This window comes from Xyrauchen texanus, chromosome 4 (genome assembly GCF_025860055.1).
Source record: "Xyrauchen texanus isolate HMW12.3.18 chromosome 4, RBS_HiC_50CHRs, whole genome shotgun sequence".
Classification (NCBI taxonomy): domain Eukaryota; kingdom Metazoa; phylum Chordata; class Actinopteri; order Cypriniformes; family Catostomidae; genus Xyrauchen; species Xyrauchen texanus.
The window spans coordinates 8,685,775-8,702,224 of NC_068279.1; the positions used below are offsets into that span (position 1 = coordinate 8,685,775).

At 38.3% G+C, this 16,450-nt stretch overlaps 1 protein-coding gene across 2 annotated transcripts in view; it reads right to left on the reverse strand.

The window, feature by feature from the left end:
- The window catches only part of LOC127639280 (thioredoxin reductase 2, mitochondrial-like), a 36,820-nt gene that overhangs the window by 12,566 nt on the left and 7,804 nt on the right, over positions 1-16,450 (reverse strand). For both annotated transcript variants that reach the window (XM_052121211.1, XM_052121219.1), the window contains exons 10-13: positions 15,091-15,182; positions 14,469-14,643; positions 2,821-2,957; positions 653-748 (exon numbers count right to left, since the gene is read on the reverse strand). In XM_052121211.1, coding sequence (XP_051977171.1) covers positions 653-748; positions 2,821-2,957; positions 14,469-14,643; positions 15,091-15,182 — 500 coding nt within the window. The remainder of the gene's footprint in view (positions 1-652; positions 749-2,820; positions 2,958-14,468; positions 14,644-15,090; positions 15,183-16,450) is intronic.

Sequence of the window (16,450 nt, forward strand, 5' to 3'; positions counted from 1 at the left end):
TCTACCCGTTTCCTCCAGCATCTTCACAAGGTCATTTGCTGTTGTTCTGGGATTGATTTGCACTTTTCGCACCAAACTATGTTCATCTCTAGGAGACAGAATGTGTCTCCTTCCTGAGTGGTATGATGCCTGCAGGGTCCCATGGTGTTTTTACTTGCGTACTATTGTTTGTACAGATGAACGTGGTACCTTCAGGCAAATGGAAATTGCTCGCAAGGATGAACCAGATTGTGGAGGTCCACATCCCAGGATGTTAAGCAAAGAGACACTGAGTTTGAAGGTAGGCCTTAAAATACATCCACATGTACACCTCCAACTGACTCCAATTAGCCTATCAGAGGCTAATTGACTAATTGCCTAATGGCTTGACATCATTTTCTGGAATTTTCCAAGCTTCTTAAAAGGCACAGTTAACTTAGTGTATGTAAACTTCTGACCCACTGAAACTGTGATGTCATCAATTAAAAGTGAATCAATCTATCTGTAAACAGTTGTTGGAAAAATGGCTTGTGTCATGCACAAAGTAGATTTGCCAAAACCATTGTTTGCAAATATGAAATCTGTGAAGTGGTTAAAAATGAGTTTTAATGACTTCAACCTAAGTGTATGTAAAATTCTGACTTCAACTGTATGTGTCTAATAACAAACTCACGTTATCATAGTTCATGAGCTCAGTGGAATGGCCCTCCAATCTATGGGCAAGGAGCTTTCCCGCCTTAATAGCTGTTGGGGTCAACTCAGGACGACCCTGAAAAGGAGCATGAGATGGTTATGTAAAAGAACATCTGCACACACGCTCAACAAATCCAGTCTGCAAGACCTAGTGCCTTGGCGAACCCTGTGCACAACAACTGAAGAGATTTCAACGGCAATTAAACACAATGCAAAGCAAATTGCTGTGTTGTTAAGTGTAATCTATGATGCTGATTACAGCGCAGAGGTGGAAGGCTGCTAACCAGCATTTTGGAAAACATGCCTACAGTAACAACACAGGAACAAGCAGCACCACAGGGCAAATTCTCATTCACTGACTAATGGCATCAGCAACCTGCCAGATAACTTCTGTACATCCTGCTGTCCAAGAAACCGCCTCAGGTGAGAGCAAGTGTGTGTGTGTGTGTGTGTGTGTGTGTGTGTGTGTGTGTGTTTGAGTGTGAATGCCACCCAGACAGCTGAATTGTAATGCATTTCTTGGCAGTAACCAGGTGCAGTTCAATGTCTCGCTTTATTTGTGTAAAAAAAGAAAAAGATAGAGCACAGCGTTTTGATGTAAAAAAAAAAAAATGGAATGACGGGTAAAGAGAAGAAGGCTCTTCCCTTGACTAGTTCTGTGGCAGTGTGTGCGCGCCAATAATCACACAGCTGCTTTGGATGACAGGCAGCTGCGATATTTGATCTAAGCAGCCAGTTGTGTCTGAGATGTTTCAGGGCAAAGACCTTCAAGCATAGCTGTTGAACTGATAGACAGGAATATGCTGCAGCTCTGTGGCTTTCCAGCTGGGCAGAATGTGTGTGTTTGTGTGTGTGTGTGTTTTTGGGCGAATCTCACAAAAACATGCCTAGCTTACATTCAACCCACAATCAAAAGGAAAACAAAAACTGAAAAAATATTTTGCATAAAAAACAAAGCATGAGTTTCAGACCATTAAAGGAATAGCTCACCCCAAATTGAAAATTCTCTCATAATTTACTCGCCTTCATGACATCCTAGATGTGTGTGACTTACATCCTTCTGCAAGACACAAAGATTTTTAGAAGAATATCTCCACTCTATAGTACCATGCAATTTTTGAAGCTTCAAAAAGCACAAAGTCAGCACAAAATTAATCTATACGGCCCCAGTGGTTTAATCCATGTCTTATGAAGCAAAATGATAGGTGTGGGTGAGAAACAGTCAATATTCAAGTCCTTTTTTACTATAAATCTTGACATCAGCAGTCTCCTTGGTGATCATAATTTTAAGCTTGTTTACACTTCCTAGCACCATCTAGCACAATGTGCATGCATCAAGAACTAGGAAGTGTAATAGAGCTTGAAATCACGATCACACCAAGAGACTGCAATGGCAAGATGTACAGTGAAAAACGAGTTATATTTTGGTCTGTTCTCACCCACAACCGATTACATCACTTCAGAAGACATGGATTTAACCACTGGAGTCGTATGGATTACCTTTACGCTGCCTTTATACTTTTTGGAGCTTTAAAGTTTTGGTCGCCATTCACTTGCAATTTATGGACATATAGAGTAGAGATATTCTTCTAAAAAAATCTTCATTTGTGAAATGAAGTCAAACACATCTGGAATGGCATGAGGTTGAGTAACTGATGAAAGAATTGTCATTTTTGGCAGAACTATTACTCCATTTTTTTGCCATTTGCCATAATTTTCAGGACAATTAAGCACATTTCAAACCCAAATTCTCACTTGTTAAAAAAAAATCTAAATTCTCATTAGATTTTCATTATTGTAATGCAGTCATGTTTTACAATGATTTTTATATGTAGATCAGCTTAAATGAAAGGCAGTGTAACAAATATTATTATGAATAAATTATTTACCATGTAAATTATCTCAGAAAGTCATACGAGCGTGGGATGGCATAAAGGCGAGTAAATTATGGGATTTTTTTATTTTGGGGTGAACTATAATGGAAATTTCACATTTCTTTCTTTAGATTTTGGCATGAAACATGACCAGGTTTGTCAAAGTTCTTGACAGGTTTCATGAAATCCACCCATACCGTTTGTGCATTATTGATCGAGTTCAATTACTCCCACTTGTGCATTTTATTTAATGGTATCAATCCTTGACACCTACCTCGCCAATGTCCCCAATTGCGTAAATGTTCGGCACAGATGTTGCCTCATCAGCGGCCACAATTATTTTCCCCGTTTCTTTGTTGATCTTCACGCCGACATTCTCCAGATTGAGTGTCCTGGCTTCAGGGGCTCTGCCTAAAGTCAAAGAGCAGAAAGCAATGACAGGTAGAGTGATATATCATACAACACTTTTCCAAGGCGTGAGACTGCAGTGAAACTGCTCACTGTTTCGGTCATGTTCAGTAGGCCTGGAGAGTACCGCTCGGCATGCTGGGAGAATGCAGGGGTGGCTTTATGCTTTAAGATTAGAGGGCAAAATCTTATCTAGTGATTAGAAAAGAAAACAAATGCACAGCTGAAGAGAGAGGGTGACTGAGTTTGTTCGCAGTTAACAGAGTCAAAGTTAAAAACTTGTTACTTTTAGTTAACCTGTTGATACGCACCCCTTTTTGAGCACAAAACATGAAAATGACATACCTGAACTTAAATGGTTGTATTTACTGGACCCTAAGGAGTATGGAGACAGTTGTAGTCTTTTGAAAGAAGACACTTTGGGCTTTATTTCCAAAGTTTCATAATTAATATATGTTGTTATTTTTTTAAAGTTAGAGAAGCTGAAGTTTATAGTAATGGAAATATTTTGTGCTAAATGTGTTTTTATAATCTAAAAAAAAAAACAAAAAAAACAATAAAAAAGTACCAAGACAACCCAGAAATACAATGTTCTCAAAGCCACAAGTCTAAAGAAGTTACGTTTCAAATTTAAAGATGATCTAACAAAAAATTAGGATCCTGTAAACATTTTTCTCTGAAAATCGCTGCCGGTGTACAGAGTAAAATTAAGGCTCCGCCTTTCAAGATGACGCAAAATCTGACTGCTTGGCTATTATTAATAAAACTAAGCTGCATTTTTAAAAATAGACTTTGGAGACATGCTCATTTTGTATATGAGACTCAAATATATAAGATAATATACAGTTTTACAACATGAATGCTGCTCAGATTGCATAGTTTGTTGAAGAACGATGACGAGGGGTAATTCTTTCAGGCGTAATTTTTTTTTTTGAATGTATCAATATTTATCACTTTTATGTACAAAAAGTGCTATTGGATGTTTTTTCAATGAACGCTTGTCATGGACAGTTGACCACAGTGTGGTGAACTGGATTCATCTGGTGATTGCGTTTTCATAAATGTACGAAGGCCCGTTTTGATACTGCATGTTTTCCTTAGTACTTCTGGCACAAACAACTAAATTGCTGTTTCTGGAGAAACAGAGATCGGATATCAATGTTGAACCCTTAGACTTTTGAAAAGATGTATAATTTGTTAACATTATTTACAGTAAATTATATTGTAAATGTAACGGGCGTGATGTCACTCCCGAGTGAGGTGAAATCGCGTATCTACGGGTGGAGCATCATTCAAAATGAAGTTTTCAGTTATAGCTACCATTGTAGAAATTCAATACTCACAATCAGTCATTAAAGTGTCCAATAACAAGATGGTTAATGAGATTAAGCAAGTAGTACTCAGCTGGTCATGCGATTCTAAAATGGCTGCCCCCATGAGGGCGCCCCTGCCCAATGTAGAATAAAAACAGCTTTAATAAGGTTGGTGATATGACTAGAGTCCTAAATCGCATGTGAGTGGTCATAGTTTCATACATATGAGTGCACCTTTAATATTTCTATTTTCTTTCCAAATTGTCCTTTCATTTAGTTATGCCAGGTTCACACTGTACCATTTTGGGAACGATTTTACTGTCAGAGATTATGAGGATTGTAAAAGATTTAACAAGAATAGTAATATTTTTTTAATAGAGCACCTTTTAGCGATTTAGCACAAAGTGCTTCACAAAACATAAAATCAAAAACACACAAAGTAAAACCCAACATAAATCACATATTAATACAAGCAACATACACAGTAAAACACAACACATTCACAGAGTAATAAAAGCAAGTCTGTACAGATGAGTTTTTAAACCAGACTTAAAAACAGACACAGATTCAGCAGATCTAATATCCCTGGGCATGTTGTCCATAATTGTGGGGCCTTTACTACAAAAGCTCTATCACCTTTAGTTTCACAACTTGATATTGGAACAGCCAACAATTCATGACAAGAAAATCTAAGAGGTCTAAACTGTTTTGTAAGGTTTTAAAAGTTCTGCCAAATATTCTGGAGCCAAACCATGTAATGGCTATGCAATTAATAATATATTAAAATCAACCCTAAAATTAATTGGTAGCCAATGCTTGAGTGATATGATTAAAAGACCTAGTCCGTGTCAAAAGTCTTGCTGCAGTATTTTGCACTGATTTAAGCCATATAAAAATTTATTTAACACTGAAAATAGGGCATTACAGTGATCAAGGTGAGCAGAAATAAAAGCATGTATGAGCTTCTCTGTATCCTTGAAACTCAAGATATGTCACATTGGAAATGTTCTTTAACTGATGAAAACAAGACTGAACTAACTTCCTGACATGGTATTAAAATTTAAATTAGTATCAAAATAAACTCCCTAATGTTTCACCACCTGCTGAATATTTGAGACCACCTGTCTAAGTGTTGACTCAATCTGACTTTTTTGTAAATCATGACGGATTATAACAACCTCTGTTTTATCAGTATTTAACTGAACAAAATTGCGTGCCATCCAATTTTTAATATCTCCTATACACGCTTGAAGAATATTTAAATTGGTCAAACCATCGGGATTCAGCGACAAATACAATGGCAAGCCATCTGCATAGCAATGCAAATTAATGTTGTATTTTCGAATCACAGAACCAATCAGTAGCACATATAGTGAAAACAATATTGGCCTTAACAGGGATTCTTGCAAGAACCACACATTTTTGGAGAGGAGGATATCTCATCTCCAACAGACACTACAAATGTCCTATTCATTAAGTCTCTTGTCATAGGGCAATATCGGCAGTCTTTGCTAATTAATTGCCTTTGCGTTGAATCTTAGCCTTCCTCGAAGTTTTAGCAGTGTCATAAATTTTGCATTGCAGTCGTGCAACGTGACCGCTCCTACTATGGCTAGATACGACAAAACGCCCAATCGGGACAATTAATAGGGAACACTGGCTTTAGTTTTAAGGTTTTTGTTTCAGTTCAGTTGTAGTTTTTCTATATATACACACACACACACACACACACACACACACGTTGGTCTACCTATCATTATGAGGACTTTCCATAGACATAATGACTTTTATACTGTACAAACTATAGATTCTATCCTCTAAACCTAACACAACCCCTGAACCTAACCCTCAGAGAAAACCTTCTGCATTTTTACATTTTCAATAAAACATTGTTTAGTATGATTTTTAAGCGATTTGAATTATGGGGACACTAGAAATGTCCTCATAAATCACATTTATAGCATAATACCCTTGTAATTACTAATTTGTAACTTACAAAATTGTCCTCGTAAATCACAAAAACACGCGCACGCACGCACGCACGCACGCACGCACGCACGCACGCACGCACGCACGCACGCACGCACGCACGCACGCACGCACGCACGCACGCACGCACGCACGCACGCACGCACGCACGCACACACACACACACACACACACACACACACACACACACACACACACACACACACACACACACACACACACACACACACACACACACACACACAGAGGAGGGCCAATTGGGCTAATCAGCCGAGGAGAGGGATAAATGCAGCCGGATGCGGCAGTTCGGGAGGGAGAGCAACACGCAGCTGCCGTGTGTGCATTTGTGTCTTTTTGTTTAATTTACATTAAAAACTACTTTGACTGTTCAGCCAGTTCTCACTGCCTCCTTGCCCATTTTAAACCCTGTTACATTGGTGCAGAAACCCGGAAAGGAGGAGGGATGCGGTGTCGTGGAGTCCTCGCCACTGCCGTCTGCCCAAAGGAGCAGCCGCCTCGTCTGTCCGCCGAGGTAAGGAGTCGCCGCTGCTGGCCAGCTGGAGTGGTGGAGCCACTGCCAGAGACAGAGGGTCTTGCTACTGGCCGCCAGTACGCAGAGGGGCGTTCCATCCGCCAGGGGTTGAAGGACATGCTGCTGCCCACCCAGGGAGGAGTGGCTGTTGCACGCCAGTGGGTGGAGGAGTGGTTGAGGACCAGGCAACAGCGTGTCTGGGAACCGGTGAGCAATTTCTTCTCTCTCTCCGCTCACACATTTGCTCTGCCTCGCCCTGTCCTTCTCTTTTTTTTTTCTCCCCCTCCCCAGCACCAGGGAGGTGGGGACAAGCCTGCCGGCAGGCGCAGCCGAACAGGCACATAAACATTTTTATTTATTTTTTTCCAGTATTTTAGAGCTGGCAAAGTTATGTGCTGACTGCCATCAATAGAAATGTGAGGGTTGCCAGTTTTAATACTAAAATTAAAACATTTTTTAAATGAAAGTTTTGTTTCAGCTTCTTCCAATAATGGATATTTTTTTATTTCAGTTAACGAAAATGTAGTTTTAGTTCTCATTTTAGTTTTTGTTAACAATAATAACACTGGAGTGAAATGAGTAATGAGCAGTCCTGGGTGCACATCCCATCAGCCACCTGGGGCCTGCTGTGTCATTTCTGTCACTTCCCGTCGGAGGGCTGAGAGAGGCTGTCGACACTTGTCCATCTCACCCCTATCCACAGTGTCTCAGACACACACAAACGACACTCATACAAGCATAGACTCCACAGTCACACTGCCTTCACAGGTATCACAATAAACAATGTTTGCAGCAGAAGCCAGAGGTACCCATGTAGATGCTATCAGCCTGCAAGAACAACAAACCCGAAGCCCCCTTTCCTGCCTCAAGCTCAGAAACAACTTCCTTCTGCACCGCCACAGCAAGACCTGAGACAAGTGAGGTATCTGTCTATTACTTAAAGGAATGAAAATTATCTCATCATTTACTCACTCTTATGCCATCCCAGATGTGTATGATTTTCTTTCATCTGATGAACAAGAATTAAGCTCTTTTGGCCTAGATAATACAAGTGAATGGGTGCCAACATTTTGAAGCTCCATAAATCACACAAAGGCAGCATAAAAGTATTCCATAAGACTCCAGTGGTTAAATCAATTTCTTCAGAAGTGATATGATTGGTGTGGGTGAGAAACAGATCACTTTCACTTTCTTGTGTTTTTGGTGATTCACATTCTTCATGCAAACTAATGGGCAGGGAGAAGAATATCAAGCAAACAAAAATATTTAATCAACTCAAATATTTATCTGTTTCTCACTCTCATGTCATATCACTTCTGAAAATATGGATTAAAACATGAGTCATATGATGGATAAAAGCTTTTTAGAATGTCAACATTTTGGCACTTATTCACTTGCATTGTATGGACCTACAAAGCTGAGATATTCTTCTAAAAATCATAGTTTGTTTTCTGCATAAGGCAGAAAGTCATACACATCTGAGATGGCATGAGGGTGAGTAAATAATTAGAGAATAAAATGTATTGGGTGAACTATCCCTTTAAAGAGAGAGAAAGTGTAAGAATAAGAAGCCAAGGGAAAGAGTGAGAGTATGAGAGAGATTGCCATATAAGAGAAAAGCCAGAGAGAATGTCAGGAGAAAATCAAAAGTAGCAGTTTAAAAATACATTCTTATTGATAGGCTGGTCTTCAAAATTAGGTTTAATAATATTCAGCAGGAAATAATGCAAGACGGGACTTGATTTTATCCAGTGGGATATGACTGGCACATACTGTAAAATGTAGGCTATGTTATTATTGGTTCATATTATTTTTCCCCACCCATACGGTCTTGATTATTTGAACAGGAAAGTTATTTTAGAGGCGGAAAACGCTTTTACGTTTCCGTAAAAGTCCACCGATGATTCGTGCACAATAACACCAGGGGTCTTTGTTAATAGAGAAGGGTCAACTTTGATTTCATGTTGCCTTTAAACTAGGGTTGGGCATAATATTTAAGAAAAGTCTCAACATTTTCAGGCTTTTGATGATATTCAATGTATATATCTATATTTTTGTTTTGCTCAGAAATTGCTTAAAAGGGTAATTTTTTTGGTTAAATGGATCAATCATTCAGACCAAGGCCAAAAAATAAATAAAAAATTAAAAAAGGCACATAAAATGTTTTATTTATCATATTTGTTATCATGGTGCAGGTCATTTTTGTTATTGTCTTTTCATTGTCTAGGCCCTAGAAAAACACTGTGCTTTTATTTCTGTCTGTGCTTAATTCATATGACGACTCCAAAAATGGGCTCAGAAGTCTACAATTTACAGGCACTTAATGTTTAGTGTGAGTGAAAGACGTCCTTTGTTTTACACCACATTCCATCAGCAACAAACCCCTCACAGATGTCCTTATCAGTCAGCGGAAAAAGAACGTCCTTGACATTGTCTAGGCATAGCTAGTCTTATGATAGTGAGAACATACATTTTATTATTTCATCTGAGAAAAAAAAACTGTAAAGATGTCTATTGTGAAGTGGGAAAAGAACCAGTGTCTGCATCAAACCAGAGCAGAGCATTCCTGCACAGCACTTCCTGTCTCACTCCCTGTCTGATTTGGGCTCCTGGAACTTCGCTGGGCATTGTGAAGGCTGGACACAACAACACATACCGACTGATAAGGACTGAGCCTGAGAATTCAGACCCCACACCTCCTCACACATACAGCTGGCTCTGATAATGTACAAGAACAGAGCCTGGTGTGGTACACGGAAGATATCTCAAAGCCAACATGCTAATTACCCACAACAATCTGCCTGGCAAGACTTTAATTGAGCCTTATCGACTCAACTGTGCTGGAGACAATAATGGATGAGACAATAAAGGAGGATTGAGCTGCTTTCTATTCCCAGGCACATGCAAAAATTCAGTGAGAGACCTGAAATACTTCACAGTGATTTTAAAGCAATAGTTCTAGCAATAATTCTCCCATCATGTTCTCACCCTCATGCCATACCAGATGTGTTTGTCTTTCTTCTGCAGAACAGAAACAAAGATTTTTTTTCTCCCCAATTTGATCCTTGTGGTGGCGTAGAGACTCTTCTCAATCCAAGTGGCGGAGGACAAATCTCAGTTGCCTCCGCATTTGAGACAGTCAATCCACGGATTTTATCACGTGGCTTGTTGAGCACAACTCACCACGTACCCCACTGAGAGCAAAACCCACATTATAGCGACCACGAGGAGGTTACCCCATGTGACTCTACTCTCCCTAGCAACTGGGCCAATTCGGTTGCTTAGGAGACCTGGCTGAAGTTACTCAGCATGCCCTGGATTCGAACTTGCGACTCCAGGGGTGGTAGTCAGCGTCGCTGTGCTACCCAGGCCCCTAGAAACAAAGCTTTTTTTATAAGAATCTCTTAAGTGACCAAATCTTAGAAGCTCCAAAAAGCTCATAAAGGCAGCATAAAATGACTCTATATGATTCCAGTGTTTTAATCAATGTCTTCTGAAGTGATCCAATCAATTTGAGGTGGGAACAGAGCAACATATAACTCCTTTTTTCCTATAAATCTTGACAGCAGTCTCCTTGGCAATCATGATTTCAAGCTCAATTACACTTCCTAGTGCTTGATGCATGCACAGAGCACTAGATGGCCTAGGAAGTGTAATTGAGCTTGAAATCATGATCGAGCCTAGAGACTGCAATTTCAAAATGTACAGTGACATTTTTGTTTTTTTTACATTTTGATCTGTTCTCACACAAAACCGATTGGATCACCACTGCAGCTGTATGGATTACTTTAATGCTGCCTTCATGTGCCTTTTGGAGCTTCGGTTTGGTCACCATTCACTTGCATTGTATGGCCCTACAGAGCTGAGATATTCTTCTAAAAAATTTGTTTGTGATCTGCAGAAGAAAGAAATGTATATACTGTTGTTAACTAACCACAACACATATGTACACCATGTACTGTATATTACTTCCCATATTCAATACTCAATAAAATAGTACACCTATGGAGGAAATGTTCTCCTTCCTCGTGTTTAGCACAGCCACCTGCAAAAGGGTGCAGCCCAGAGGAAGGACAGAGGAATGGAAGGGTGGAAGTGTTCCTCTGGAAGTGAGAGTCAGGAGGAGAAATGGGGCTATTCCATAAGTCGTCATAAGGGAGATAAAAAAAACTGTGAGAAATAGAGCAGGAGAGCAGAGGCACAGCAGAGAAACACACCATCCTCTCTAGGGTGTTATAGAGGAAATTAGCATCCTCTGAAAGTTATTTTTTCACTATGACGACAGTCAAAATGAACAATATTTGATTATGAAATGCATATACAAACGAAATGCATTCATAGCTATTGTAAAATAGCATGCACACCTGTGACTGCAAAATAGCTGAATTCTAATAATAATTATATATAAATGCTTTAAATAGATCTTAAAAGTTGATTTTTAAATAAATAAATAAATAAATAAATAAATAGATAGATAGAGGTCAGTAAAAGGCCAATAACCCATAAAAGTAGACTTTACTTACTAGGACAGGTACAGAAATTGATGCAAATGAGTCCAAAATAAATAAAATCCCAGATGTAGTTAATTGTTCTAGCAAAATCCCAATAATAACCAAAATTAATTAAGATTTGGTGCATAATTGCTAGACTTTTAACTATAAAACAAGCCGGAAACATACAGAGGTCTCTTATTTTGAGATGACAGAAACTTGGCCCTGTAACAATGCTCTATATAAATATAAACCAAATTACTGTATGCTTCTCATCGTGCAACCGTCTATATATATATTCACTAAATGAAGGGTTTGTATATGTATAATTAATACACACACACACACACACCACACACACACACACACACACACACACGAGTAAAATGGTAAATAGAAAATGGTCTGCACTTATATAGTGCCTTTTTAACCTTAGCAGTATTCATTTACATTTATGCATTTGGCAGACGCTTTTATCCAAAGTGACTTACAGTGCACTTATTACAGGGACAATCCCCTATTACAGGGACAATCCCCCTGGAGTTAAGTGTCTTGCTCAAGGACACAATGGTGGTGGCTGTGGGGCTCGAACCAGCATCCTTCTGATCACCAGATTACCAGTTATGTGCTTAGACCACTACACTCATTTACATTTATTCATTTGGCAGACGCTTTTATCCAAAGCGACTTACACTGCGACTTACACTACGACTTATTCACCCATTCACATACCAATGACGGCAGAGCTGCCATGCAAGGCACTATCCTGCCACTGGGAGCAACTTGGGTTTCAGTGTCTTACACAAGGACATTTTGGCATGTGGAGTCCTGTGGGTCAGGAATCGAACCGCCAACCCGCTCTATCACCAGAGCCACAGCCACCTGATTAAGAATAGTAATAGTCTATTTAGAAAAACATCTTTTCAATAAAAGATATTCTTAATATTAAATATATCCCCCAAATAATCTGCCCATCTAAAACCAATTAATAGCCAAAATCTCTCTCTCCTGCATGCATGCACACACTGATTTGGTGTGTTTGGAGTTTTTTTTAAATAAAATTTAGATATTTTTCAAGACCTGAACAAATACAATTTATACCGTATCCTCATACCAAAACAAACCCACAATCCACTCAATCTCAAAATAAATAATGTATCACAGACTCTTACTTAAAAAGGCAGGGGCACACATTCAGCATGGCCTTAAATGCATTGAAGTCAGAATAACAATATGGATGAATATTGTCAATGAGGAAAGATTTAGATACAGCAAATCCCTACGTGACTTTATTTCACCTCTATAAGCCGCTTTTATACTGTAGAACAAAGCTGTTGGAACAAAAAAAAACAAAAGAATGATTGGCATAGATTTTTGCAGATAACCGATGGTTCCAAAAAGCAACTATTGGCACTACATCACTCCAATTCTAGAGCAGGATAGCGCAAAATTGCCAGTAAGCACTGACCCACTTCAAGCACTATCTCAAATAAAACAAAGAAAGACCTGAATAAAAGAAACATCCCATCATACACCCAAGGCCAAAGCTTTTGGAACTGTACAGAGAAGTAGGCATCACTGCAGATTACTAAATCTCTCACTCTCTCTGTCGCACACACCCAGAAAGGAAGCTAAAGACTCATCCTCACTGTACCACTACTCCACACCCTCTTCTCACAACATCAATAAATAAACCACCACCAGCCAGACGGATGTTCCTCTCATTGTCCCTGTAACCGGAATGAGAGAAATCAGATGAGTGAAAGAGTGACACAGAGCAGAGTGTGGCATCTGCGGACAAAGATGCTGAGGGACGAGAAAAGGGGAAAACCAGTCACGCTGGGTGGGTTTCCGTACAGAGACGGGCGACTCCAGCAGGAAAACCCAGAACGAGAGAACAAAGCAGGGAATTGGTGACCCCAGGGCCCCTGGTGCATCCTGGTCTTGAAGAGCAGTGCTGTCCAATGATTAACAATTCCCCAAATGATTCCCTACATCTTTCTTTATTACCCTGTTTTCAGGCCTGATAGACCGTTTTTTTGCTGACACAGCAGCACTGTGGTGTGTGGGGCGATGGAAGCACAAACAGATATACAGTGCATCTGGAAAGTATTCACAGCGATTCACTTTTTCCACATTTTGTTATGTTACAGCCTTATTCCATCATACAGGCCTGATTGGTGGAGTGCTGCAGAGATGGTTTTTCTTCTGGAAGGTTCTCCTCTCTCCAAAGAGAAACGCTGGAGCTCTGTCAGAGTGACCATCGGGTTCTTGGTCAACTCCCTGACTAAAGCCCTTCTCCCCCGATCGCTCAGTTTGGCCGGGTGGCCAGCACTAGGAAGAGTCCTGGTGGTTCCAAACTTCTTCCATTTAAGGATGATGGAGGCCACTGTGCTCATTGGGACCTTCAATGCTGCAGAAATTTTTCTGTACCCTTCCCCAGATCTGTGCCTCGATACAATCCTGTCTTGGAGGTCAACAGACAATTCCTTGGACTTCATGGCTTGGTTTGTGCTCTGACATGCACTGTTAACTGTGGGACCTTATATAGACAGGCGTTTTCTTTTCCAAATCATGTCCAATCAACTGAATTTACCGCAGGTGGACTCCAATTAAGTTGTAGAAACATCTCAAGGATGATCAGTGGAAACAGGATGCACCTGAGCTCAATTTTGAGCATCATGGAAAAGGCTGTGACTACTTATGTACCTGTGATTTTTTCATTTTTTATTTTTAATAAATTTGCAAAGATTTCAAACAAACTTCTTTCACATTGTCATTATGGGGTATTGTTTGTAGATTTTGAGGAAAATAATGAATTGAATCCATTTTGGAATAAGGCTGTAACATAACAAAATGTGGAAAAAGTGAAGCGCTGAAAATACTTTCTGGATGCACTGTATATACTATAATATGAGGAATTATGCTTTTGAAATGGGATACCGGACATGCTTTCCTCCAACATTAATCTCTGTTAGAGCAGTTTTTTCCATATCTGTAAGGAATAATGTATAGCCACGCTAGTGAAGTGGTTTATTTGTGATAGTTACTGTACATTACCCTTCATATATTAAATTATAATTATATTTAAATTCTGACATGAAATATTTTTCTGAGTTGAAATGATTCTATTATGTGAGAAGAAAGAGAAACTAGCATGTTTGAGACACAGACATAGAGAAGTCCTGACCTACTGCCCAGAGTACTGTGTTGAAGGTGTCTTGACGCTCCTCTTCAGTGTTTAGATCGGTCCATGTGACCTGAAGAAGCCCAGACGGGAGCTTTTCTACTTGTTTCGGAGTAGACCTCCAGGAGAACTTGGTGCCATATGCCTCCATGTAGTCTGTGACTAAACCAGCCATTTGCTAAAATACAAGGAGAACACACAAAAAAAAAAGTGCACAAGAAAAGTTATTGAGGGCTTTTCCTCACCAACTGTTTTCTGAAACACTTATTTCACTCTTCAGCAATTTACTCATAGTTGTCATCCCATGTTACTAAAGCCAGCCCATACTGCTGGTGTAATGCTTAATATGACAAATCTCCTGTCAGAACACCATAACCATTCATTAAAGATGAAATCATTAAAAACAGGGTAATAAAATAAGTCTGGCCAGGTCCCTCATCCTGTTTTCGCCATGAAGCACAGCGGCTTTACCCGGGTGATTCACTTCAAAGAACTCCCAAACCAAAAACAAAGGTTGACGAGACAACCGAAAATGCATGTTTTTACCATTGCACTTTAACTTATAAATGAAAGTATATTTTAAAAGAGAGAGATTTTTTGAATTAATCGAGAAGAGACATAGTACCTGATCAAACCCACGGAGGGCGATACTACGCACCATCACAGTGGTGTCCAGCCCAATGCCAGTGAGGAAGCCAGCACATTCCAATGCTACATCTTCACACACACAGTGAAGGAAAACAAATGAAATTGCATGAACAAATAAAATCATTTTCTATGCACTATTTCCTGAAAAGGCGTAACCACAAATTACAGCATTAACAGAAACTCAATTGGCAGAGCAACAGATGTTTCTCATTTCTTTGAATACTGGGGTTTCAGCAATTAATGTATTCCTTATTTATTGATCATGTAATTTGTTGTCAAGCTCATAACATGTGTGGTGAATCATAGGATTGTTTCATAACATCTGGAAATAATAATAATAATAATAATAATAATAATTATTATTATTATTATTATTATGAAATCACATTTTCTAACTCTTCAATTATAACTAATAATGAAAAAAATATAATCTATAAAAGGGAAACCAAACAACAATAAACCTGTATGAGAAATAGAACAATATACTTTCATTATAATTTAATATTATTTACTATTTTGTTGTTTATTATAATAATGTTTTTTGTTTACGCATAGATTGTTTATTTGTAAATTTTGTATTTATTATTTTTTATGAAAAACATTCTGGTAGCCCAGAAGAAAGAGAAACCAAACTTCACATTACAGCCAGTAAACCTGTAGGAGAACTAGTACAATACTTATAAATTATTATTGAATACTTTTATTTGATTGTTTTTTTATTGATAAAGGCTTAGGTTAATGTATTCATTTTGTTGACTTGATTATTGTTTCAAGGCATAACTTAAAATAATATTATTATTATTATTATTATTATTAATAATAATACATCGTATATTCTTTCTTTTGATTTATTATATAAAATAATGAAAATATCTGGGTGGGGTGAGAAAATATAGGGGCAAACAATTTAAAACATATTTTCATTTTATAACAAATCTTTTCAATTTCGTCAAATTGAATTGTGTAATGTTTTCAAAAATGTCATTAATCAAACTTAAAATATTTTTTGTTTTTTCCAATAAAAAAAAAACTTATTATTAAAAATATTTATACTCAATCCAATTTGATGGAATTTTGTTACAAAATTGAAATGCATAAATATTGAAACTATTATTTTCTTTGTGTGAATTCCCTCTAAACATCCAATAATTTTTTTTCTAATATTTTATCCAAAACATATTAATACAAAATATGATTGATGGAAATTTAAATGTATAGGAAACAACCTTACTGAATAAGTTAAAAACGTATATTAATCCATTCAATAATTTCAAGTATTTTACATAAAAGTTCAACGCAGTGTTCATTTAAATGCCCTCATAAGTGTAAATCTTTTT